A 25,258-nucleotide genomic window follows, 5' to 3' on the forward strand; every position below is an offset into this window, starting at 1 on the left:
AATGGACATGAATTTGAGCAAACTCTGGGAGATGGTGAAGGACAGGGGAGCCTGGCGTACTGCAGTCAAAGGGGACACAGAGTCGGACACGACTTAGCAGCTGAACAGAAACAACAAGAGCAGTGGTGAAAGCGTCATTCTTCCCTGTGGATTTGTTAAACTTGCAAGACCATCCTAGACCAAGGAGAACACAGTCTCTCTGGAACCAGAAAGAGAAGGAAGACAGGGGGCTCTGTTCTCAGTGACTTCTAGGGACCTTTCCATGTTGCAGATCTGGGAGATGCAAAGGAGGGGGAGGGGAAGTGCCCCGGGGGCTGGGGGAGAGGGTGAGGCCAGAGCTGAAGGTTGGCCTGCCTGTCCCAGACATCCTCTCTGACTCCGGGGCACTTGCTCCACAACCATCACGAGCCCTTATTGGATGCCACCTCCCTCTGGAGCTGGCAAACGTTCCTCACCAGTAACTGTGCGGAAACCTCGCCTCCACAAGCCCCTCACCAGGGGTTAATGGCAGCCACGGCATTTCCTCTGGTTCTGAAATAATCTAACCAAGGTGTTTAAATTATCTGTCAAGAAAACAGATAGCACCCTCAGAATATGTCTTCTTGCTGCATTTTTTTTTCTTTTCCGCTAGGCTCGCAATTACCTGCCACCCAGGCTGACCTGGTTGCTCAAAAACCCACTTGAAATGAAGGGGAAATTTGCTCAGGCCCTGGGGAGGGCTCCCACTCCAGGACTGAGCAAGGAGCTGCTCACGTGGGTGGGGAGGTAGAAGAAGGGGCAGGTGTGTGCTCTCTGGCTTTGCTGGAGCTTAATTTCTCTGGGTGAGGCTCAGGCCTGGCCCCCGTAGGCAGAGCCTGAAAGGCAACTAACAACACTCAGGAGGGTGGGGTTGTACTTTCCTGGCAGGAGGAGCTTGTTCACTCTGACTGGGGGCCTAGGGTGGGTAGGGGGCTGGTGGGGACTTTCTCACTGGCTCACCAGCACACACACATATGCACGCACACACACATACACACACACCCCTGATATGTTTTAAGGTGTTAATCTTTAAATTGCAAATATGCAAATACTCCTGGGAGAGGCCTCCCTTAACTCTCCCCTACACCACAGTTGTTCGTTGGCACTGTATTTGGCTGCACCCGGTCTTAGTCGTGGCATGTGGGATCTAGTTCCCTGACCAGGCATCCAACCCAGGGCCCCTGCATTGGGAGTGCAGAGTCTTAGCCACCAGACCACCAGGAAAGTCCCTGGAGCTTATTTTAATTCATCTGTTGGTCAAATGAACTAGACTTTTGAGCCATTTTTTAGGCAGATTGGACGCATCTCTGTTTTCAATTTTTGCCGATAGGATTCACACACTTTTGGGGGATGAGAAGCATAGCCCGCTTCTGATCATAGAGGCAGGAGGCGATGTCATCCTCGGCACCTTGAATGGCAGTGATGCCGTTTCCGTGGGCTGCCTCTGGTTATACACGTGTAACATGGGCTTGCAACCTGATCCTGCCCCTCACTCCTCAGCCGAAATAAACCTACACAGTCACATCCATGCTACAGTCCACACATGACATATAAATGCCGAGTCACCATCCCGCTTGAATAGGGTAGCAATAAAGGTAGTTATTTGGGCTTCCCAAGTGGCTCAGTGGTAAAGTATCCACGTGCCAATGCAGGAGTCACAGGAGACATGGGTTTGATCCCTGGGTCAGGAAGATCCCCTGGAGAAGGAAATGGCAACCCACTCCAGCATTCTTGCCTGGAGAATCCCATGGACAGAGGAGCCTGGCAGGCTACAGTCCTCAGGGTTGGAAAGAGTTGGATACAACTTAACAACTAAACGACAAAGCTAGCTGTAAAGTCGGGTGGTCTTAACCTGGTTTGACTGGGCAGACAGCGTTTCTGGCGTAAAATAATACTGAAAACACATGCGCACATTACCTTAGCACATCTCGTGTGCCTTGCTCGATATCAGCTTGTCGCCCTCAGCAGTAACCATGGCTTTCCAAAATCAGCTTATCATCACTGAAACCTGGTCAGAGGGCGCTGCCCAGCAGTCTTGAGAGCAGCCTCTCTTCCAACTAATAGCATGGTGCCCCAGGCCCTTCCTGTTTTCCAAGGGATCCAGTTCTCCCTGCCTTTATGCTGGGAAGCCCTGAAGAGAAGTGAAAGTCACTCAGTCCAACTCTTTGCAACCCCATGGACTATACAGCCCATGGGATTCTCTAGGCCAGAATACTGGAGTGGGGAGCCTTTCCCTTCTCTAGGGGATCTTCCCAACCCAGGGATCAAACCCAGGTCTACCACATTGCAGGCAGATTCTATACCAATTGAGCCACAAAGGAAGCCTAAGAATACTGGAGTGGGTAGCCTATCCCTTCTCCAGCAGATCTTCATGATTCAGGAATCGAAACAACATCTTCATTGCAGCCAGATTCTTTACCAACTGAGGCTATCAGGGAAGCCCTGCTGCTGCTGCTGCTAAGTCACTTCAGTCGTGTCCGACTCTGTGCGACCCCATAGACGGCAGCCCACCAGGCTCCGCCGTCCCTGGGATTCTCCAAGCAAGAAAGAATACTGGAGTGGGTTGCCGTTTTCAGGGAAGCCCTGGTTCCCTTTAAAACGCTGCCCAGGGTTTTCTCATTGTCAGAATTCTGACTCCTGGAGGTGAGGTGGGGGCAGTGACATTGGAGAGGGAGCTTGTCTTTCTGCAGGGGTATAAAGGTCAGTGTTGAGAACTCATACTGGTATTTTCAAACTAACCATAACTTGACAAAGCCTTCCCATCTTGCTCCGCTACAAAAATTTTAATTACTGCTTTCCTTTTCTATCAGCTTTTCTCCCTTAAGCACATCCAAATTCAATATACCAGCCATAGAGTGTTCTGACTCCCCATGTGTCCACCTGCCAAGCAGCCCAGGGATTTAATAACATTGACATCCAATTACCAATCTGTTACACGTCAATTTAAATCAAAGTAATACCTGCCTGTGCTTTTTTAAAAATTCAGTTGTGCTGACGGGCTTATGCTGGAGAAAGGCAGGGCCAGATAGTCACCTCCCTCACCCAGCCCATCACATACAGACCACTTGCGTTAGTTCACGTGCTGGCTCCTGCCATGACTTTTTACACAAAATACTGTTGTTGTTCTTTTATTTTTATTTTTTAACATTCTCCTTTTATTTATTTATTTATTTTTCTTGTGGCCAAGCCGCACAGCTTGTGGGATCTTCCCCAACTAGGGGATCGAACCAGTGCCTTCTGTATTGGGATCACGGAGCCTGCACCATCAGGGAAGCCCCCACATTTTGATAATTTATGATACCTGGACCATCCAAAGGAAAATGTTCCTAGTACCATGATCAAATGATTTCTTTTTAACTCTTCATGTCTTAACACCATGTCACATTTTGAGTTACTGAATATTTGGACCATGACTTTCTGGTATGATTTTTAGTTTTTCCTGAAGTTTTTTTATTAACCTTTTTTCTCACTGATAAAAGAATAATGAAACTCTGTGTCTTTTTATGCAGCTTCTTGACTTTACCTTCCCTTTTCCTGTCAGAAACCCCGCCAGACCCTTTTCCAGCTCCAGCCTGTGCTACTTACTGAGAGCTGTCTTCAAGGCATTTCCCTTTGACTCACTTCCTAAGTTGAAGATACTGTTCCAGGATTTTATCTTCCTCTTTCTTGTTTTTCTCCTTGTGTTTTGCTGGAGCCCATCCTGAAGTACCCCAGTTCGATTCCTGGGTCGGGAAGATCCGCTGGAGAAGGGATGGGCTACCCACTCCAGTATTCTTGGGCTTCCCTTGTGGCTCAGCTGGTAAAGAATCCACCTGCTATACCGGAGACCTGGGTTCAATCCCTGGGTTGGGAAGATCCCCTGGAGAAGGGAAAGGCTACCCACTCCAGTATTCTGCCCTGGAGAATTCTGTGGACTATACAGTCCATGGAGTCGAAAAGAGTCAGACACGACTGAGTGACTTTCACTTTCATCCCGAAGTAACTTCTTAAAAAGGGAGTGTGCACAGGAAAACTGGAGTCCTCAAAACTCTAACAACGTCTCTCCTGTTCTTTTGTTTGGTTGATATTCGACTGGTCGAATTCTAGATGCATAATCTTTAAGCATCCAGTGGCATCAATGATCCGATCAATGGCATCCGATGATAAGTCTGATGCCACTCTAATTCTGGTTTCCTTGTAGGAGACCTATTTTTTTTTTTCTTTCTGGAAGCTTTGGTGATCTTATTTGAAATTTATAACTAAATGATTTTATGAGTATGTGGGCAGAGGAGGCTGGCAGGCTACATTCCATAGGATCACAAAGAGTCAGACACAACTGAAATGACTTAGCATGCATGACTATTTTACTTTTCATTTTTTCCTGCCATATATTCAATTATAAACCTTTTTTAGTTTTTTTAATTAATTAATTAATTTTCAGCCATGCTGGGTCTTCGCTGCTGTCCACAGGCTTTCTCTAGTTGCAGCAAGTGGGGGCCGCTCCCTAGTTGTAGTGCTTTGGCTTCTCATTGCGCTGGCTTCTCTAGGACGTTAATCATGATGTTATGTGGCAACCTGGATGGGAGGGGAGAGTTTGGGAGGAGAATGGATACATGTTTATGTATGACTGAGTCCCTTTGCTGTCCACCTGAAATTATCACAACATTGTTAATTGACTGTACTCCAATATAAAATGGGCTTCCCCTGTGGCTTAGCTGGTAAAGAATCCACCTGCAATGCAGGAGACCTGGGTTCAATCCCTGGGTTGGGAAGATCCCCTGGAGAAGGGAAAGGCTACCCACTCCAGTATTCTGGCCTGGAGAATGCCATGGACTGCATAGTCCATGGGGTCGCAAAGAATCAGACACGACTGAGCAACTCTCACTTTCAATATAAAATAAAAAGTTAAAAAATTCCATCACGAGAGCCCCACCTTTATGACCTCATCTGAACCCAGTTACCTCCCAAAGGTCCTCATCTTTAAATATCATCACTTTGGAGGTTACGGCTTCAACTTGTGAATTTGGGGATAGGGCACAGTTCAGCCCATAGCACCCTCTAAGATTCCGTGCGTCTCATAAGGAACCTGAGTTATTAAAGCCTTGAAATTTGGACACCCGTTCAGGAGTCTTAGCTGATGTGTGTCTGTTAGGCATCTTGCGTGTGATAGCATTCCCGACAGTGTGTGAGCACTGCGGTGAGAGGCCTCCACGGTGCTGTGGAAGCTTCTGGATAAAAGGAGTTTCCTAAAGGCTGGATTTCATTATCCCAGCCCAGGGAAGGAGGAAGGATCTACTTGTAAAAAGGTCTGGAAGCATGAGACAGCTTAGTGTGGTCCGGGAGTAGGCCTGGCTGTGTCGGCTGTCTCTCTGTGGGGGAGAGAGGAGGCTGGAAACTGGGCTGGGGATGAAGGGGGTGCTGAGGTCTGGGGTCTTACTGGCCTTGCTGTAGAGTCTAGGTTGCCTTTTAGAGCTCCCGAGAGGTCAGCGCTGTGTGTGTGTGTGTCTGTGTTGTGTGTTTTCGTTCAGGTAATGGGATAGGGAGGGTATGTGTGTGTGTGTGTGTGTTTAGGCAATGGGGTAGGGAGAATGTGTATGTGTGTGCACACACGCATGTGTGCGTGCATGTTTTTGTTCAGGTAATAGGGTAGGCAGGGCTGTGCTGTCTCCCTGCCAGGGTGGGTTGACCCTTTGAGAGCCATCCAATAATGGGCCATTTCATGTGGCTTTTCAAGACTGGAGCTTGTTAAGCAAACAGATCATGGTCTTCCCTGAAGGCAGAGTCCCACGCTCTGTCCCCTGGGGACAGTTCCTTTGCTTTCTTGGTTTGTTCATTCAGTCCCTCAGTCAGCACAGGCTCCCTGCTGGGTCCAGGGAATGGGGCGGGGGTGTGATGGTTCCAGCACAGCCCGCTCTAGAACAGCCCGAGCTCCTGAGCTGGATGAAGGGCTATGGCAGCAGAGGCGCCCTGATTCTGCACAGAATGTCCCAGAAGGCTCCCGTGGCAAATTGTCCCTGCCTCTTGGAGCCGAGGATGAAGGACACTCCAGGTGGAAGGAACGGCATGTCAAAGGCCACAGACGGTCCCCCTGCTCCGATCCATGGGGTGACGGGCAGAGTGTGGACACCTCACCTGAGTTCACATAGGCGCACTCTTGAGTTGCTTGGGAGGTGGAGAGAGGCAGTAACACAGGGAAGGCAGAGCAGTGGACAGGGTCAGAGGTTGTAGGCCGCCTTGCCCTCTCATCTTCCCCCAGGCCTGCCCTCCTGTCCAACAGGGTCTGTCAATTACCACCTTCTCCAGCCAGAGCCCTTTAGGAAATGCCGATGATGAGCGATTTTTATCCTGGTAATTAAAATTCCCTGGGAACAGCTTGGCTAATATCCACCAGTATCTGCAGTCAGCTTGGCCGTGAGCTGAAATCGGAATGAACGCCTCGAAGAAGAGCTCAGAACGCTAAGCAGTGCATGGGGCGGATTTAAGGCGGAGGCCACCCACCCCCTACCCCCACCTCCTGCAAGTGCCATGGGGGCTATGTGGGTCTTTCCTCATTAAATGGCATTTCCAAGGCTAGGTGTTTTGCTGCCTTTATCACAGTGAACCACAGGTGAGGAACAGAGCAGGATTCTGCAGAATCTCATGGCTTCTCTAGAAAGCAAAGGCTTGCCCCATCTGTGGCCTGAGACCTGGTGGTCAGGGGTTAATTTCCATGGAGCGCTCTTCCCAGCACTGTTCTTGGGGAGGGGGTCAAGAGTTGATGCTTGACTGTGGGTGATGGGCTTGGATGCACAGAGCAGAAATCACCTGATGAAAAGCTACTTCGGTGTGTTTTGCAGGGGGCGGGCAGGGCGGGGCAGTGAGGAAAGAAAGTGTGAGGACAGGCATGGGCTGGTGTTGGGGGAGGGGAGATGGCTGATCAGAACAGGGATCCCCCACCCCTTACCAGTCCAGCTCTCCCACGCAGAAGGCATTTTCCAAAACCCGGACAGTGTCTTGAATGCACCTGTACATCATGTGCCCCGCATACCAGGTGATGCACCGGTGTGCTCTCACCTGACCACCCCCCCTCTACCTCCCCAACCCCGCCTCCCGCCTGGGGGAATCAGAAAGTGCTGCTCCTCTAGCTGGTCCAGGATCCTCAGCCAGTCTGTCTGATCTCTGCCCATCTCGGTAGTATCCAGCCTTCCACTGGGACTGCAGCAGAAACAGACAGACTGAAGCCCAGTGAACTGAACTCACCTGCCCACTAGACCCCAGGGAGGCACTGCAGGCCTGGCAGACTGGTAGGGCCATGGCCCCTGCTAAACATAAATATTGGGGTGAATTGTATGAAATTGGCAAGGGTTTTTATAGGTCAAAAATAGTTGAATACAAAAAAAAAATAGGTTGAATATCAACAGTTTCATGCAATTCAATCTAATATTTTTGGATCCTATGCTCTTTATACTGTTTTCCAAAAGAATTTGACTGATGAATGTTTTTTAAGTGGGTGATAGGGTGGACCGTTGTAACAGGAAGTGAGGCTGATGGTGTGGGGCCCACTGGCTGTAACGTGCCAGGGCAGGCAGGGGCAGCTAGGGCTGTGGGTCTCCCTGGTACTTGAGGAAAGACTGGGAGCACGTGGCTGCCTTGTGCCATGGAGGTCACGAGTCAGGAAGGTGCACCGGCACATCCTGCTAGGCACTCCCTGTTTATTCCTCTTAAATATGAAGTGGCAAATCCACTTGATTAATTACAAGAACTTGGATGAAACCCTCAGGCCACTTCCCCAGGAAGGCGCCAGACCTTATGGATTGGGACAAGCTCCAGCGAGCAACCCATGCCTGCCAATTCAGTCGTTCAGCCAGTGTTTGCGGAGCACCTACTGTGTATCAGATGTGTTCTAGAGCTTGAAGATCAACAGTGAGCAGAGGTGCCCTGGGCCGCCGCACTGAGTGGTAGACTTTAGTGGGAGAGACAGATAAAAATAAAGGACCAGCCAAGGGACTTACCTGGCTGTCCAATGGTTAAGACTCTGTGCTTCCAGTGCAGGGGGCACAGGTTTGATCCCTGATCGGGGATCAAACTAAGATTCCCACATGCCTTGTGGTATAGACAAAATGTTAAATAAAAAAATAAAGGACTTGCCAAAAGGTGGAAGCAACCCTGTGTCCCATGATGGATGAGTGGATAAAGAAAATGTGATATATACATAAAACAATATTATTCAGCCTCAAAAATGAAGGAAGTCCCATACTGATGAACCCTGAGGGCATTATGGTCAGTGAAATAAGCCAAATACTGTATGTACTTCAAAAAGACAAATACTGTATGATTCCACTTAATTCCTAGAAAGTAGGAATGGTCACCTTGCCCAGAGGGAGAAGGGAATGGGGACTTGTTTCATGGGTAAAGTTTTAGTTTTACAAGATAGAAAGAGTTTTGGAGATGGGCTACCCAACAGTGTGAATGTCCTTAACTTACTGAACTGTATACTTAGAAATGGTTTAGAGGGTAAATTTACACCATAGCATGGGGTCCTGCCCCACTGGGGAACTGACTTTTCTTCCTGGACAGCAGGCTGACAATACGTGTCATCTTAATGAACACACATCCTTTGACCCAGCAGTTCATCTCCTGGGAATACTTCCTCAGGCAGTAGCTGAAGCCTGTCTCTTGATGGGTGTGTCAGGGCACTGGTTGCAGTGCTGTTCAGAAGCGGGAAAAATAGGAAACAATTTAAACATTCATCAGTGGTGGGGTGGAGGATGATTTCATTAAGTTTAATAAATCCAAACCATAGTTTGATGTAGAGACCATTACAGTATTAACACAGAACAACTGCTATGATGAATAGTTAAGTATCATAGAATAGCATCTACATGATTTATTCTCCCAAAAAAGGAAGGAAGGAGTGGGGAGGAGACTGAATTGGGTATATGCCCAGGGAATGGTGTAAGAGGATTCACAGCCCAGTGTTAAGCAGGGCTCTGTCTGTGTGGCTGTCTTCATTATGCTCTCTTGTTATCGTCCTAATTTTGCACATGCTGTGCTGTGTTTAGTCGATAAGTCATGTCCGACTCTCTGCAACCCCATGGACTGTAGCCTGCCAGGTTCCTCTGTCCATGGGGATTCTCTGGGCAAGAATTGGAGTGGATTGCCATGCCCTTTTCCAGGGGATCTTCCCAACCCAGGGATAGGACCCAGGTCTCCCTCATTGAAGGCAGACTCTTTACCAGCTGAGCTACCAGTGATTGAGTGAGTGAAAGTCACGTAGTCATGTCTGACTCTGCAACCCCATGAACTATGCAGTCCATGGAATTCTCCAGGCCAGAATCCTGGAGTGGGTAGCCTTTCTCTTCTCCAGGGGACCTTCCCAATCCAGGGATCGAAGCCAGGTCTCCCGCATTGCAGGTGGATTCTTTACCAGCTGAGCCACAAGGGAAGCCCAAGAATACTGGGGTGGGTAGCCTATCCTTTCTGCAGCAGATCTTCCTGTCCCAGGAATCAAACAGGGGTCTCCTGCATTGCAGGAGGATTCTTTACCAATTGAGCTATGAGGGAAGATGCTAATTTTGCATGCTCTGTATGTATTTCTCAGGAATAATATAAATAAAAAAAGACAAAGTAGCAACCATGGCTGTTTAGGGAGGCAGTGCAATGCAGGTCCTACACCTGCCCAGACCCCACCAGTCACAGAGGGTTTGCCCCACTCGGCCTCCCTGAGGCTCACACATGTGGAGGCAATAGGTTGGGTGCCAGGGGAGGGCAGGCAATGCCAGCTCTGTTGGATGCCCTCCCAGGCTTCTGCTTAGCAGAGGGAGGCCAGGTAAGCCCCTCGCCAGCTTCCCCATGGCCTTTTGGGCTTGGCCACCTGGTCTCAGGAGCCACGCAGCAGCTCTGCAGGAAGAGGGTGGCCTTGACAGTGACTGCTTGTCTTTATCTCCTCTCCCTCTATGGCACTTCCCTGCCCTCTAAGCGTCCAGACCTCTGGGGTCCACGATGCTGATGAGTGACCTACTGAGGATTTATCACTCACAACCACAGTTTAGAGAGCCCCTAGTGCACATCTTTAGACTGTTGAGACTCTAGGACCTCTGGTGTGAAGTAGAGGCCAACAGAATGGTGAAGTGGTGTTGGGCAAGTTGCTTAACTTGTCCAAACCTCAGTTTTCTCATCTGGAAAATGGGGATAATAATAGAGTGTCCTAAAGGAACCGTTATCACTGGACACCTCTGGGAATGGGGGAGGAGACACTTTGATTTCACACTTTGTGAATTTTAGATCTTGTGCATACATTACTGGTTCAAAGAAATAAATACATATTGTAGGAGGGCTGAGAGAGGATCAGAAGGACTTTTCTAAGGTGGCTCCATGAAGCATTCATCCCACTAGATGGGTTCTGTATTATTCAAGTGCAGTGTTAGTCGCTCAGTTACATTTCACTCTCTGTGACCCCCTGGACTGCAGCCCATCAGGCTCCTCCGTCCATGGGATTTTCTAGACAAACATACTGGAGTGGGTTGCCATTTCCTTCTCCTGGGGATCTTCCTGACCCAGGGATTGAACCCCAGTCTCCTGCATTTCAGGCGTATTCTTTGCCATCTGAGCCACCAGGGAACAGAACATAACATTATTATGTTATTCAAGAGCCACACCCCAAAACAGGCCCTCCTGCACAGGAAAGCTGGAAGGGAGGGCTGAGTGACTCGTGACTGGGACAGGGTTTGGACTCCGAGGTCCTGTGTCTGTCACTCTGGAGCATAAGGAGGTGACTGCCATCTACTTGGAAAAATAGGCACACGTCAATCCACGAGTGAACGGGAAGTGCTGTACCGGGAAGTGCGACAGTCAAGGTTTTGGAGACCCATCACTAGGACTGAGTTTCTGAAGGAAAACTCGCTGGGTAGCTTCCATGTGGGAAGCACTGTGTCTCCTTTTGTCCTGTTGGAGATCATTGTGCACATTTTGTGTGTTAAAGGCTCTGAGAAGTCCTGCAGTAACAGCTTGGTTTAATTGAGTACTTCCCACTGTACAGTATGTGGTTCGTGATCAGGGACTCGTCTTTATTTTGTTGTGTTTCTTTTTTTTGGCCCAGCCCCTGCTAACACCCCACAGAAGCAGGGTGGTGCAGAGGGTCAGGGAGTGGGAAACGCTGTCCTCCAGAGAATGAGGGCGGACTCTGGTCTTCTGATTTTTTTTTTTAATTACTATTATTTATTTTTGACTGCGCCAGGTTAACAATGCTGTGAACGGGCTTTCTCTAGTTGTGGCGCGCGGGGGCTCCTCCCCAGTTCCAGGGCTCGGGCTTCTCGTTGCGGTGGCTTCTCTTGTGGAGCACAGGTTCCAGGTGTGCAGGCTCAGTAGTTACGGCGAGTGGGCTTAGTTGTCCCACGGCATGTGGGATCTTACTGGACCAGGGATCGAACCCATGTCCCCTGCACTGGCACGCGGATTCTTAACCACTGGACCACCAGGGAAGTCCTGGTCTTCTGATGTGAAGTTGTCCCTCTTGATCCCCTGGTTGCACGTTCGTCAGATGAGAGGAGGAGGGTGACCGTGAGGGTTGTGGGCACCATGTCTATCGAGTGGCTGCTCTGTGCCCGGCCCCGGGTTGTGGGGATTTACATTCACACGTGAGCCTGACCCTCTTGGCCGCCCTGGGAGCCAGCACTGCTCCTGCCTCCCACCTACCGAAGATGAAACTGGGAGTCGGCGGGGTGGGGGGGGTCAGTGCATCCAGATCTCCAGGCTACAGGGCAACAGATCCAGGATTCAAACCCAGCACGGCTGCTCTGACCCCCGCACCAAGGTTCCTCTTCTCGGAAAAGGTCACGGCCTTCTTTCACACACTCCTACTCTTCTTACAAATACCCTGAAGGCATTTCCTTCATCAGGAAAGAGATTACGGAGCACTTGAAGCAGATGTTAAGGGTTCTGGGACCTCACTGCAGTCTCTGCTCTGAATTCTAATCTGTGGCTCGCTCTGAGCTCCGGCCAGTCTGTGCCCTGCACAGGGATGACCGCCTCCCAGGAAGCTCTCCAAAACCACAGCCAATACCAGGCTGTGGCCAGCCCGGCTCTTCCTCCCGCCTCTTGTGTCCCTGCCCAGAAATCTCGAGGGGAAGGGGCGGGCAGGAGGGAGGCAATGGCTTCAAGCGCACCGTCTGGGAGGGAGGGCTGGCTTGGGGGTAGGGGGCGCATGGCACAGGAAAGGATGCTCTGTATCCTGTGCTCTGAGCCGATGTCTCCCCCTAACAGGTCTGGAAGAGGTCGGGGGCCTGGTTCTACAAAGGGATCCCCAAGTTCATCCTGCCCCTGAAGATCCCCGGCCAGGCCGATCACCCCTCCTTCCGACCATTGCCCGTGGAGCCAGCAGAGCAAGAGCCCAGAAGCACTGAGACCAGCCGCGTCTATACCTGGGCCCGAGGGAGAGGTAAGGTCCCCATCACCCCCTCTCCTGGGACAGCAGCCAACATTCGGCTCATCAACCAGCCGAGCGCTGCCTCGGGTGCCAGGCAGTGCCCACCACACCCGCATGCAGCTCACACTGGTCTGCATCCCTCTCTGTGCCCTCAGCTCTATCTGCACCACGTGGGCAGCTGGACCTTAGCAGGGTGCTTGCTTCCAGTTGGGAGGGGCCCCAGCGGGCCGTGTCACAACCAAGCACGAATTTGGGGGCAGGGCTGCTGTGAACAGCGCTGTGGATGTGTGAAGAAATGTGATGTCAGTTGAGGTTTCTTGCAAAGGATGAAAATGCATCTTTCTAAGGCAGATGTGTACCATCTCTTCTCATCACTTGTCTTATGTCTCAGAGAAAGGGGTGCCTGGCTTCCCTGGTCCTGAAACACAAAGAGCTAGCGTGCCAGGGCCCTTGGTGTTTGTGGTGGCCAGCTGATGAGGGTGTGCCCTACGAGGCCACCATCAGAAGGGGAATGGCCACCATCGTGGGTCATGACGACAGTGCCAGGCATGGTGGATGGCTCTCTACTCCTTGCATGATGTTTTAGTGTTTGCAATTTTATTTTCAAAGCTCCTGGTCTCACAACAGGTTCCAGAAGTGGACAGGGCAGCTATTTTGTAGCCCTATTTTATAGATGAGTAGCCGAGGCCCAGAGAAGGGGAGGGATTGTCTCAGTTGGGTGTGGCAAAGTTGGGAAGGAAAGGTGAGGTCCTGCCCTTTGGGCTCTGGCTCCTTGTGCCTGGAGGTGCCCGAGTTCTAGCCCAAGACTCAGGGTCTGAGGTCCTACAGGAGACACGGTAACCAGAGGGATGAGGGATTATCCTGACCTTGGGGGGCGATGGACCCAAGTTAGTGGACATGGCAGCTGCTTTTGAGTGGCTCTCGAACATCTCTGTCTTTGAATTATGACGTGGCATTTGTCTTCATGTCGTTTGGACTTTGATTGTCTTGTTACAAAAGTAAGGCATGTTTATTATACAATTTTGAGAGTTGTCAAATAGTATAATTCACAAGGTAAAAATCCCCTGGAGGTCAGCCTTTCCAGACATAATCAGCATTAACAGCTCAGCCTCTGTTCTCCAGACATTTTTTTATTAGTATCACTTGGTTTTTTTGCAGCCTGCCCTCCTGGCTAATTCTCCTGGACTCTGTTTGCATTTTTAATTCCCATGAGTTGGCCTTCCCTGCCATCACTGCCCACTGCTGCCACAGATGAGTCCTGATGGGGACCACGGCGAGTGCAGGTGGGGCCTGGGCAGGCAGGGGACAGTGGGCAGGCAGAGAGGAGTTCCTTTTCCACCCTCAGCGCTGGGGCTTTCTCCTGCCCCAGCCCAGGCGGGTGTGTCTGTATGACCAAGAAAAGAGACATGGCTGTGGAGAGTGCAGGCCTGGAATGTTGCTTCCGCTAGATTGAGGAGGAGAGGCCCTGAGACCTTGCCCCAAAGGGGACTCTCTGCCCTGTCTGCTCCAGCCCTGGTGTGGCACATACATGCACATGTGCACACACACACAAACACACACATCCCTGGGGAAGGGCAAGACCTTCTCTTGTCTTCTCCTCAGCCACACAGACACACAGATGGCCTTTTAATTATGTGGGCGAGGAGGCCAGCAGCCCACACACTTGGATCTGGCATCCCTTATTAACTGAGTTTGCAGCAAAGCCAGGCCAGGCAACGTGGAGGTCACCCCTCTACTCCAGTATGAACTTGGTCTCCCTCCGCAGACCAGGTAAGAAACCCCCCAGGCTCCCAGACCGTAAGGGTATAGGAAAGCGGCCACCTGCAGCCCCATCGTCAGTGATGCTGGGTGCCAGGCAGCGGGCTAGGGCCAGAGCTGCAGTCTGTGGTCCAGATTGGAGCCTGTCTGCTAAGCCTGGCCTTCGTAGCACCCAGGCTTCCCTGCCCTTCACCATCTCCCAGAGTATGCTCAGGTTCATGTCCATTGAGTCCATCCAACTGTCTCATCCTCTGTCGATCCCTTCTCCTTTTGCCCTCAAACTTTCCCAGCATCAGGGTCTTTGGCTCTTCCCATCAAATGGCCAAAGTACTGGAGCTTCAGCTTCAGTAACAGTCCTTCCAATGAATATTCGGGGTTGCTTTCCTTTAGGATTGACTAGTTTGATCTCCTTGCTATCTAAGGGACTCTCAAGAGTCTTCTCCAGCACCACAGTTTGAAAGCATCAATTCTTTGGAGACACTTGGAGGCAGTGAAAACCACCTTGGCCACCTGAGGCAGCCCTCTTCCGGGGCTCTTGTGTCTGGGGTCCCCAAAGACAGCATCCCCTCCCGCCCCAGTCCCTGCTCCCTGATGTGGAGGTGACACCAGCTCCCTCTCTCTGACCCTCCCTCCCTAACACTCTCTTCCCTCTGTCTGTCTGTCTCTCTGCTTTGGGACCGGTGCACTTATGTCTCCCCGACCCCAGTGCACTTCACTTGGAGGAGAAAGGGGAATCGATAGAAGCCATGAACTTTGCAATCCACAGAGCAATCAAGTGAAATGTATTGATGTTTCTGAGGCAGCTTCCTTTTCTTCCTCCTTCAAATTTTCTTTGTTAATTTTTAAATACATGAGCAGACCTGATATATTTTTAACAAGTGTAAACAATTCAAAAGTCGATGAAAAATCAAAATCTGTTCTGCCTGCCATCATCTCCAAACCCCTTTCTCCCTGTCCCTACCAGCATATACTTGCTATAGGGTTATTTTTTGTTTTGTTTTTAACAACAAAAATAGGTTCTTACCCATAACTCTGCAAGCTGGTTTTTTTTCTCACTTAAAAGAATATCATGGGCATCCCTCCAGGTCAATAGATATAGATTTTACTGTATCCTTTTTAATGGCTGAATAAAATCCTATCATATTATATATTGTGATTTAATTATTCACCTATTGATGGGCATTCAGATGATTTCTGGCTTTTTGCCTCTGTGAGCAATACTGAAACGTCCTTATGTGTATATGATGGTTCTATTTCCATGGGGCAGGTATCCCAAAACAAATTGTGTGTTTTAATTTTCAATAGACATTACCAGACTATATTCTGAAAATGATAGCCTTTTGTGCTCATTTATATCTACATCCTTGCCTGCCATAAATATTACTGGTGTTTATCATTTTGACCAATATACTAGATGAAAAATGATATTGCATTTTTAAAATTTCTACATTTGACTATTTCTTCATATCTTTATAATTTATTGATATTTAAGCTTCCTTTTTTTTTAATGGGCTATTTAAACTCATCGCTCATTTTTTATTGTTTATTTCCTCTTACTGATTTGTATTAATAGATATTCCTTAGGGATATTAAATGAGTTGCAAATATTTTTCTCCTTGACTTTACATTTTGTTTGACTTTAGTCTTTACTTATAGTATTTTGCCATTTTTTTCATTCTTTTTTTTTAAATTTATTTTTAGTTGGAGGATAGTTGCTTTAGAATGTTCCTGCCTTACACTGACCTGAAGCAGCCCTGTCCCCTCCCTCTTCAGCGTCCCCTCCACCTCCCAGCCCATCGCACCCCTCTAGGCTGTCACAGAGTCCTGGGTGGAGCTCCCTTCCTCGAATAGTGAATCGAATCAGCCGTGTCTCCTCCCACCTCCCAGCCCATCGCACCCCCCTAGGCTGTCGCAGAGTCCTGGGTGGGGCTCCCTTCCTGCAGTGAATCCCCGCCCACTGTCTTCCTATTTGGTAGTGTAGAGTTTCTATGCTACTGTCTCGATTCCCCCCACCCTCTCCTTCCTCTGCTGAGTCCACAGCTTTGCTCTCTCCGTCGGCGTCTCAATTGCTGTCCTACAAATAGGTTCATCAGTACCATTTTTCTGGATTCCACATATATTGTATTTTACCATTTAAAACCAATTTCTTTTCATTTTTGTGAAGTCAAGTATGTCTTTGTGTGTGTGTGTGTGGCTCATAGGTTTTCTAGCTTATTTTTTAAACATCTTTCTCTCTAAGGTTAAAAAAATTGCTAAATAAAAAGTTTAAATAATGTGAGAATACAAAGATATACTTAAATATGACAAAAACTACCCAAAAAGCAGAAATGTAGCACCAAGTATCAAATTAACTGATAAAGCTCTGAAGCCATGTTCTATCAAAGAACGAGTCAAAAATACCTCCATCATCACCATCATTCAACAGTATTTTGTAGTATTTAACTAAAGTAATAAGGCAAGAAAATAAAATGACTCGTTACTATTGGAAAAGAAAAAATTCTCGGGAATTCCCTGGTTAGGACTCCTCAGTTCCACTGCAGGGGGCGTGGGTTCCATCCTGGTTGGGGAACTAAGATCCTGCAAGCTACAGGGTGCGGCCAAAAAAGAGAAAAAATTATCTTATTTGTAGATGATGTGACTGTATACAAGAAAACCAAGATAATCTACAAAAACAACCCACTGGCATTAATAAGACGAGTGGAAAGTGACAGGACAGAAAGTAAATCAATAGTTTACACCGAACTATTGCGCACGTGTTGGTGTGAACTATTTGCTGTAAAAAAATCAACAAATTTAAACCATACTTATTAGAAGTAGAAATGGAAAAATCCACTCATAATTGCAACAAAAATTGTAAAATGTCAAGAAACAAATTTTTAAAGACTAGAGCTCAAACATAGAGAAAATTACGGAATCTTATCGAAGGCCATAGAGTGGAATATTGCCAAACCTTAAAGACTTTGCAGCAATATGGATAGACAGAGATTATCGTTCTAAATGAAGCCAAATATCTTACAACATCACTTATATGTAAAATCCAAAAACCGGTACAAGTAAACTTATTTACAAAACAGAAATGGACTCTCAGACATAAAAAACAAACGTATGCTTACCAAAGGGGAAAAGGTGGGGAGGGATAATTTGGGGATTTGGGTTTAAAAGATACACACTGCTAGCTCTTAGCTCCTTTTCCGGCCAACTGCGGTCTCCATGGTCCACTTGACACTTCCTGTGCTCTGTCTGCCTTACTAAAGCCAGCAGGCACCTCCCCCACCGCCTCCACCCCGTGGCTCCGGTGGCCGGCGGGACCTTTTGCTGGCAATCCCTCGGTACTTATTTGCATACTAAAAGCTGCTGCCTGCGGGTCTGCCTTCCAATCAGCCTGAATCTAGGTGCTCACTGATCCTCTCCACTGGAGCACTAACAGGTCTTGGCACACCCTCAAACACTGGGAGCTACTGAAAATAAAACAAGCTCCTTGGACAATCACAAGGCTTGCGAGAGAAGCAAGAGGTGGGACTGGGTTGGCGCTGGTGTTCATCTGCTACCTGGGGCCAGTCCTTCAAGATAAATAGATAAACAAGGACCTACTGTATAGCACACTTGTAACACCCTATAATGGAAAAGAATCTGAAAAAGTATATATAATCACTTTGCTATATACCAGAAACATTGTAAGTCAGCTATACTTCAATTTTTTAAAGCGTTACTATAACCAAAAGGTAGATTACTATAATCAAGAGAAACGGTGTGGTATTGTTACCAGAATAAATAGAATATCTATTTTATATAGATAAGTGGATCAGAATAGAAAAATAACAGAGCTAAGGATGTATGGAAGCTGAAGATAGGTAGCTTTTCATTTCAGTGGGGAAATAACTGGTTTATTTAACAAGCAGGGCGAGCATAATTAGATTCCCATCCCATTCTGTGTGTACCCAGAAACACACTGCAGACAGATTAAAGGTCTAAATGTTAAAAATAACACAAAGGATGTGTCAGAGAAAGATATGAAGTGTTTCTTTCCTCTGTGTTAAACTCAGAGCTGGTAGAGCGCTGGTGCCTCAGGACAGGTGGGCTGACTCCCTGGGTTGCTACGCCCTCCCTCCCCCCCCCCCCCCCCCCCCCCCCCCCGACACTGGGTGTTGATTTTGGTCAAGGACTTGCCTGCAGAACCCCTTGGTGAGCCCCATACAAGCTTACTGATAGCAGGACATTCACCCTTTCTCCAGGATGGGATGGGAAACAGTGTGACCTGAGTCCCCCTGTGACTGGCCCTGGGTCTGACCTGGCTGTCTGTGGGGGCAGGGCTCCACCCTCCCATCTGATCCATCCAGCTGGGATGTGGGCACCATGCTACTTTCCCTTGGCAGGTCATTGCTCCAAGTTTATGGCAGCAATAAAATATAGTCAGTTTTTGTGCATCCCAGATCCCTTTGTTCCTCTGTGAAATATAATATGTAAATGGTAGAAATGGTACTGTGCGCTCTTGGGTCTTAATCCCTTTAGAGTTGGGCCACATCTTTTGAAGGCTTCTTTCCTTTCAACTGGATTCTCACTTTTGGGCAATGTATGGAAAGATAGTTGCTGGGAATGGGGATATTAATCTGGCATATTTGGGAAATAAGGGATTACTTTCTTTTTTTTCTTGTATACGGGAAAGCTCAGAGGAAGCAGCTGAGGCTTTGGTTCAGCAGCTCAGTTATGTCAGGACAGATGTCTTTGTAATTCTTGCTCTTTCCCTCATGGTCACAAGATGGTTGCTACAGTTCCAGCCATCACTATAAAGAAAAGGAAAAAAGAAGAGGCTAGAAAATTAAGCTTTTTGCTTCTGCAACCTTGCATCATAATAGAAGCAGGCTGGTACTTGTGCTAGAGGAGCCTGATTCCCTATTGATGGAGAGCTGAATTGATCTGACCGAAGTCATTAAGTGTGGCAGTTTTTCTCAGATAGGATTTTGCACGTCTCTACCTCCAGTGCTGAGAATACTTAATGTGATAGGGCTTGTCTTCATCCCCCAGTGTGTGACTGGGAGACAGCACTGCCCTGGGTCTGCTCTGCAGTTGCTCTGCCCACCTTTCCCAGCAGTTACTGGACACCTGAGATGGGGTGGGGATGGAGCTGAAGCCCCACGTAAGTAAGTGTTCGTCACTCAGTCATGTCTGACTCTTTGAGACCCTATGGACTGTAGCCCGCCAGGCTCCTCTGTCCATGGGATTCTCCAGGCAAGAATACCGGAGTGGGTTGCTATGCCCTCCTCCAGGGGATCTTCCCAACCCAGGAACCAAGTCTTTCGCTTTGGAGGCAGAATCTTTACCCTCTGAAACACCAGGGAAGCCAAGTCTCCAGTCCATACAGTGCTTGCTCTGAGGGTTTTTTTGGATGTGTGTGCTTTTCCAAGATGGGGGTTGGAGAGCTGAGGCCCTAGGGCACCAACCCCTGGATCAGTGAGATTCTGCTGTGTTCACCTCTCCTGGGGCCAGGGCCCCATCACCTAAAGCTTTCATCACTCCCCTGTGGCCTGGCCAGATCAGGGTGGCCTTTCCACTCTGCCCGCCTCCCTAAATCCCCAAAAGCCCCAGGTGAGCCGACAGGTGCCTGAGCTCCCAGTGGCCACGAGGCAAACTCTCTTTCCCCTCTCTGCTGAGGCCTGGGTCACAATGCCTCCCAGGACCCTCTGCAAGAGCCCTCCCACTCGCTCATCATTCCCCTGAGCAGAGCACAGCCTTCCTGGATGGAATTGAACAGAATGACACATGCGTTCCCTTCAAGGTCTGTTCTGGGAAAGTACATTGAGCTTCAGATTTGTTCCAGTTGGGTAGTTTTAAGAAAAATCAGAGTTTCCTTATCATTTCTTTGGTTTGCTAGATTTTAAACAAATTTTTTTAGAATTCTAAACTGTGTTCTGTGTTTGCGGTCCAGGGAAAGCAAGCTTTGGGGTTGTTTGGGTTGAGTGGTCTGATTCAGCTCAACCACAAATGTTTTGCCTGGGGCCACCCTTCCGGAATGACCCTTTAGCCAATCTTTCCGCCCTCTCACCAGCATCTCCTGTTCCCCTGGAGAAGCCGAGTCATGGGTGCTGTGTTGGCCTCAGCCAGGGCTCCTTGACTCACGGCCATTATCTCCTCTGATGCTCAGAACAGCCTATGCGGCAGTTATGGACATGAAATTGACTCTGAGTGATGGATGAGGAGGGGGACATCTGCCCAAGGTCACATGGGCTCCAGGCTCCTAAGTCCCAGCCCACGCTCCTGCCACATGCACTGGCTTTCTGCTCCTGGACTTGGTTCGAGGGTTTTGGGCTGTTGAGAACAGAGACAACAAAGGAAAGCTCAACTCAGGCATTGCTGGCAGCTGCTGAGGAAGGTCTTCCAGAAGCAGGGGTGGACAGGAAGGTCTTCCAGGCCTGTGGTGCTAGAGCTCAGAGTAGCAGCTGCCTCTGCTTCTCAGGGAACACTGAGATCAGCTCCATTCCCCAGCCTCTGCTCGCCCAGCAGTTGGACACGACTGCAAGTCTGCACACCCTGCAGTCTCAGCCTCTGCTCCCACTCTCAGGGCCCCGTGTCCACACTGGGGGAGGATGTGACTGGCCCAGCTCCCTTCTGCTCAGGCTGCTGTTTATGCATCTAGCCTGTATCCTGTCAGATGTTATAGATGGTGTGGCCAGTGAGGCCCAATTTGAGGCTGTTTTCCCCACAAGCAGAGCTGGAACAGAGCAAGGGGAAATGAGTCTCCGTTGCTCAATGGCCATTGAACCACAGAATTGGGTGTTTTGTATCTTACAGGATAGTGAGCTCCTTGTTACTGGGAGCATTCAAACAGAGGCTGGATATTTCACTAGGGATACTACAGCTCAGACACTAGGAGAAGCTTACTGTAGGCTTGTTACTATGTATTCAGAGCTAGACCCCCATGTTGTGACCCGGACTGGGGGAATGGAGACACATTTTATGGCCCAAGATCGAGGCAGCCACTCACTCAGCTTTGAACTTGAGACCTCTGTCTCATTAACACAGAGCTGTAGCCGGCTGAGCTAATAAACAGTTTCGCGGCAGCCGTTTTTCCATCAAACGCATATGCTGTTTCCTGACTTCTTAACGCAGCGTGCTATTTATACCGGTAGACCCATTCATTCTTAATGAGCCACGGTTGTGGATTGTAAACTGTTTTATTTTCAGACAGGATTGCTCACTGCCCAGAGCCAGTTGTTGCTATGCTGCCTTCCTTCTTTCTCTGTTCCTGAGAAATTCGCATTTTGGAAGCTCCTTGGGGGCGCTTTGCTGCCCTCTCCCCACCCCCTAATCATCCCCAGTGTTTCCCCAGCAGATTCAGGACTTGCTGTTTCTGTCACATCAGCCTGGACATGGTGCATGGACTCCCTGCAGCCTTCAGAGCAGCTGGGAACGCGTGTTGTGTGCAGGGGGGTGGGGGAGGCAGGCTGGCCGAGGCTCAGAGAAGCAGGCAGAGCTTCTGTGCTTGGAGGCGAGGTGCCGTCTGTCCTGGGCGGCTTGGACATTTGCTGGTATTGTAGGTCGCAAACTGGTGGAACAGTGACTCCCCCTGACTCACTGCTTTAAATTCATTGACAACATTTTTTAAAAGGTAGAGAATTCTCATGAAAAGAATATAGAGTTCTGGCTTCTTTTTTGAAAATCAGAAGGTCTGGCCACACTGCCCCTCCCTGGATAAGTTGGACAGGCTAAGTGGCAGTTTCCCCCTTCACACAGACCCTGCAGTCTCTGGTTTGCCCCAGTCGCCACCCCTCCCTACTGTCTCTCATGCTTTTTTTTTTTTTTTTTAAGATATTTGGTACTGTTATTTTGTTTTTTAATTGCTGCACTGGGTCTTCGTTGCTGCATATGGGTTTTCTAATTAGAGAAAGCAGGACGTGGGCTTCTCATTGTGGTGGCTCCTCTTGCTGCAGAGCACAGGCCCTAGGCATGCAGGCTCAGGAGTTGTGGCTTGCTGGTTCTAGGGCAGGCGGGCGGGCGGGCTTCAGGAGTCGTGGCACACGGGCTTAGTGGTTACGGCTCTCGGGCTCTAGAGCACAGGCTCAGTAGTTGTGGTGCACAGACTTGGTTGCTCCGCAGCATGTGGGATCTTCCCGGACCAGGAATCGAACCTGTGTCCCCTGCATTGGCAGGCAGCTTCTTATCCACTGTGCCACCAGGGAAGTCCATCTCTCATGCTCTTTGATCATCGCCCTTGGTGGGCTAATCCGAAGAAAGTGAAATCGTTCTTGTTTCTACATTCCTGTGAAAGCGAGAGACTAGAAGTTAGACCTGTTGCCAAAAAAGGCAGGCACACACCTCCGTAGAAGTGGAGAGTTCTCACATCCAGCCCGCCTCACTCACCGCCCCTTCACCTGACCAGAGGAAGGCAGGAGCCTGACCAGACCATGTCTGTGGGTCCCTCCTTCTGATCGGACTCCACAAATCCTGCCCACAGTGGTTCTGTGCTTTCTGTGGAGGTGACCCACCACCGTCGCCCCCAGGGCCAAGTCAATAAGAACTTCAGAGGTCAGGCCTTGCAGACCCCTGTGGTTTTTGTGAGGGGAGGGGTGAGGGAGTCATATCTGACTCCTTTTCAACCCCTTGGACTGTAGCCCACCAGGCTTCTCTGTCCATGGGATTTTCCAGGCAAGAATACTGGAGTGGGTTGCCATTCCCTTCTCCAGGGGATCTCCAGACTCAGGGATCGTGTTGTTGTTTAATTTGGCTGCATCTCATCTTAGTTGTGGCACATGGGATCTCCGATCTTCCTTGAAACATGAGAAACCTTCATTCCAGCACATGGAATCTAGTTCCCCAACCAAGGATCCAAACCGGGCCCCCTGCGTTGAGAGCACAGAGTCTTAACCACTGGACCACCAGGGAAGTCCCGAGCTCCTCTGTCTTAATGGGGCCCCTGGGTCAGAAAACTTTACTTTTTTGGAAGTCCTTCTCCCTCCCTGGGCCTTGGTTTCCCTATGAGTAGGATGGGGCGAGGGGGGCCGGGACAGAGAGTTTGTGCTCTTCCAGCTTTCCTATGTCACCGTCCTAAATCCAGGGGGATGAGACTCTGTGCAGAGATTTCCGGCAGGTGGTATACCAGCTCTCAGACTATATATTTAAGCTGTCTCTACCAGAAGGACCAGCCCCATCTCAGCAATAGCCACACAGACTCACACACACACACGTGTGTGCCCACACACACAGTCCTGCTATGTGCGGCCCGTGAAATCCCAGCACACTCGCCCAGCACCCCCTCCCTCCCCGCGCTCCTGGTAAACAGTCGCTAAGGGCCTGTGAACTTCCCTCGCGGTCCTGTGCCCAGCATCGTCTCTCCTGCTTCATCATCACCTTCCCTGTCTCCTTCATTTTACACCCTGCATGGGTTCTACCATCCTGGGGAGTTGGAAGTGCCTGGGATTTTTTCATGTATGAAGATACAAGCTAGAGAGAGCTGTTCAGAGAGGAGAGGAGAGAGAGGCTGCCTTTGCATAATCTGAGAAGGGCGCTGTGTGTCCAGCCCGGCCCCACTGACCCAGGTCTTCGTGGTGTAGGTCTGTGGTTTGGGTCCAGAAAATAAATTAAAAAGGCCTGGCTGGACAGTCCTGTGTGTGGCTCCCACTAGGCGTTTGGGGACAGGAATACCATCCATGCCATCGGGGACAGGAGAAGCAGGGAGTGGTGCTCAGTCTCCTGAGCCCGCTGAGGACCTTGCTGGGGCAGACACGGACAGTCGGCGCTCTGGGCGGCCGCGGTTCCTCCAGGCTCAGATGAGGGCCTGGGCACCGCGGGCCTATGGGCGAAAGAAGCAGGTCTCAGGCCTCAGCTGCCGTGGACTGCAGCCCATGCTGGGTTTTGTGTATTCGTGTGATCAACGCTCCACCCCCCAAATACCTGTACTGGAGGTACTACTGTTGTCCCATTTCATAGAAGAGGAAACCAAGGCTTGGAGGGGTCAGATAATTTGCCTTGTAACCTTGGCATGGGCAGAATAAGAAATCCCCACGGTGTTCAGGAAACTCTGCCCTTTTCCTAAGTCTCAGGGAAACAGAGGCCCTAGCCTCATCTTACGTGGCTGTGTTTTGAAAGATAAGCCTATGTGTTACTAATTTGTTTTGACCTTCAGAGTCCTCAGTGAAGCCAAACACTAGCTCGGTGCAGGGGCCACCCCCAGAACAGGAGCCCTGAGCAGCCAGGAGCCACCATTGTTCCCACTGCTGCGCCCCGCCCCGGCCTCTGCAGCCCTCTGGCCTGTCCTGGGTGTCCTCACTGGCTGGGGGCTTGATTTCCCAAGAGCAGGAGGCGCTCATTAGCCACACCACAGAGGACAGGGGCATGGGTGTCGTTTCTAATTTGTCCGAACCCGATGACAGCCTCAGCTGATCAGATGACTCCAGCTGCAAGGTGAGGCCTTGGGATTCCTTGCCGCCTCCCCACCCCACAATCCCCATCTGAGCTGAATTGGGAGAGCAGGGCCCAGCCCCACCCCAGGCAGCCTGGCTCTAGCTAAGCAGATGTCCTCAGCAGCTGCTGCTGCTATTGTATAATAGTCACTAAGTCGTGCCCGACTCTTTTGCGAATCCATGGACTGTAGCCCGCCAGGCTCCTCTGTCCATAGGATTCTCCAGGCAAGAATACTGGAGTGCATTGCCATTTCTTTCTCCAGGGATTTTCCCAACCCAGAGATCGAACCCACGTGTCCTGCTTGGCAGGCAGATTCTTTACCGCTGAGCCACCTGGGAAGCCCTGGATGACCACAGAACTCCTGCCAAGTGCAGTACAGCGCTCCCCTCTCCAGCTGCTCACCTGTCTTGCCGTGTGAACCTACAACTTAATTCTACTCTAGTTTTCTTGGCCTTTGGGGACCTGGATGAAGAGAATAAATCTGGGCCCGCCTGCCTCATCTGACTCCAATAAAGCCCTTGGAGATAACAGGGCTGGGTGCACTTGGCTCCGCCACCCTCTCCCTGGACCTCCTGTCCATCACGGGGGGCTGGTGGATTTCTACTCACTAGTCCAGCCTCGGCAGCAGAAGCAGAGAGTGTCTGTCTGCCCAGTGATCTCCATACAGGAAAGAGGGGCTGGACTACCCCTGCCTCAGTTGCCCCT

General features: G+C 49.7%; 1 protein-coding gene across 1 annotated transcript in view; it reads left to right on the forward strand.

Moving 5' to 3' along the window:
* The window catches only part of RPH3AL (rabphilin 3A like (without C2 domains)), a 139,478-nt gene that overhangs the window by 101,609 nt on the left and 12,611 nt on the right, over nucleotides 1-25,258 (forward strand). The window contains 1 exon segment of the mRNA NM_001035494.2: nucleotides 12,238-12,412. Coding sequence (NP_001030571.1) covers nucleotides 12,238-12,412 — 175 coding nt within the window.

The sequence above is a fragment of the Bos taurus genome, chromosome 19, assembly GCF_002263795.3.
Source record: "Bos taurus isolate L1 Dominette 01449 registration number 42190680 breed Hereford chromosome 19, ARS-UCD2.0, whole genome shotgun sequence".
NCBI lineage: Eukaryota > Metazoa > Chordata > Mammalia > Artiodactyla > Bovidae > Bos > Bos taurus.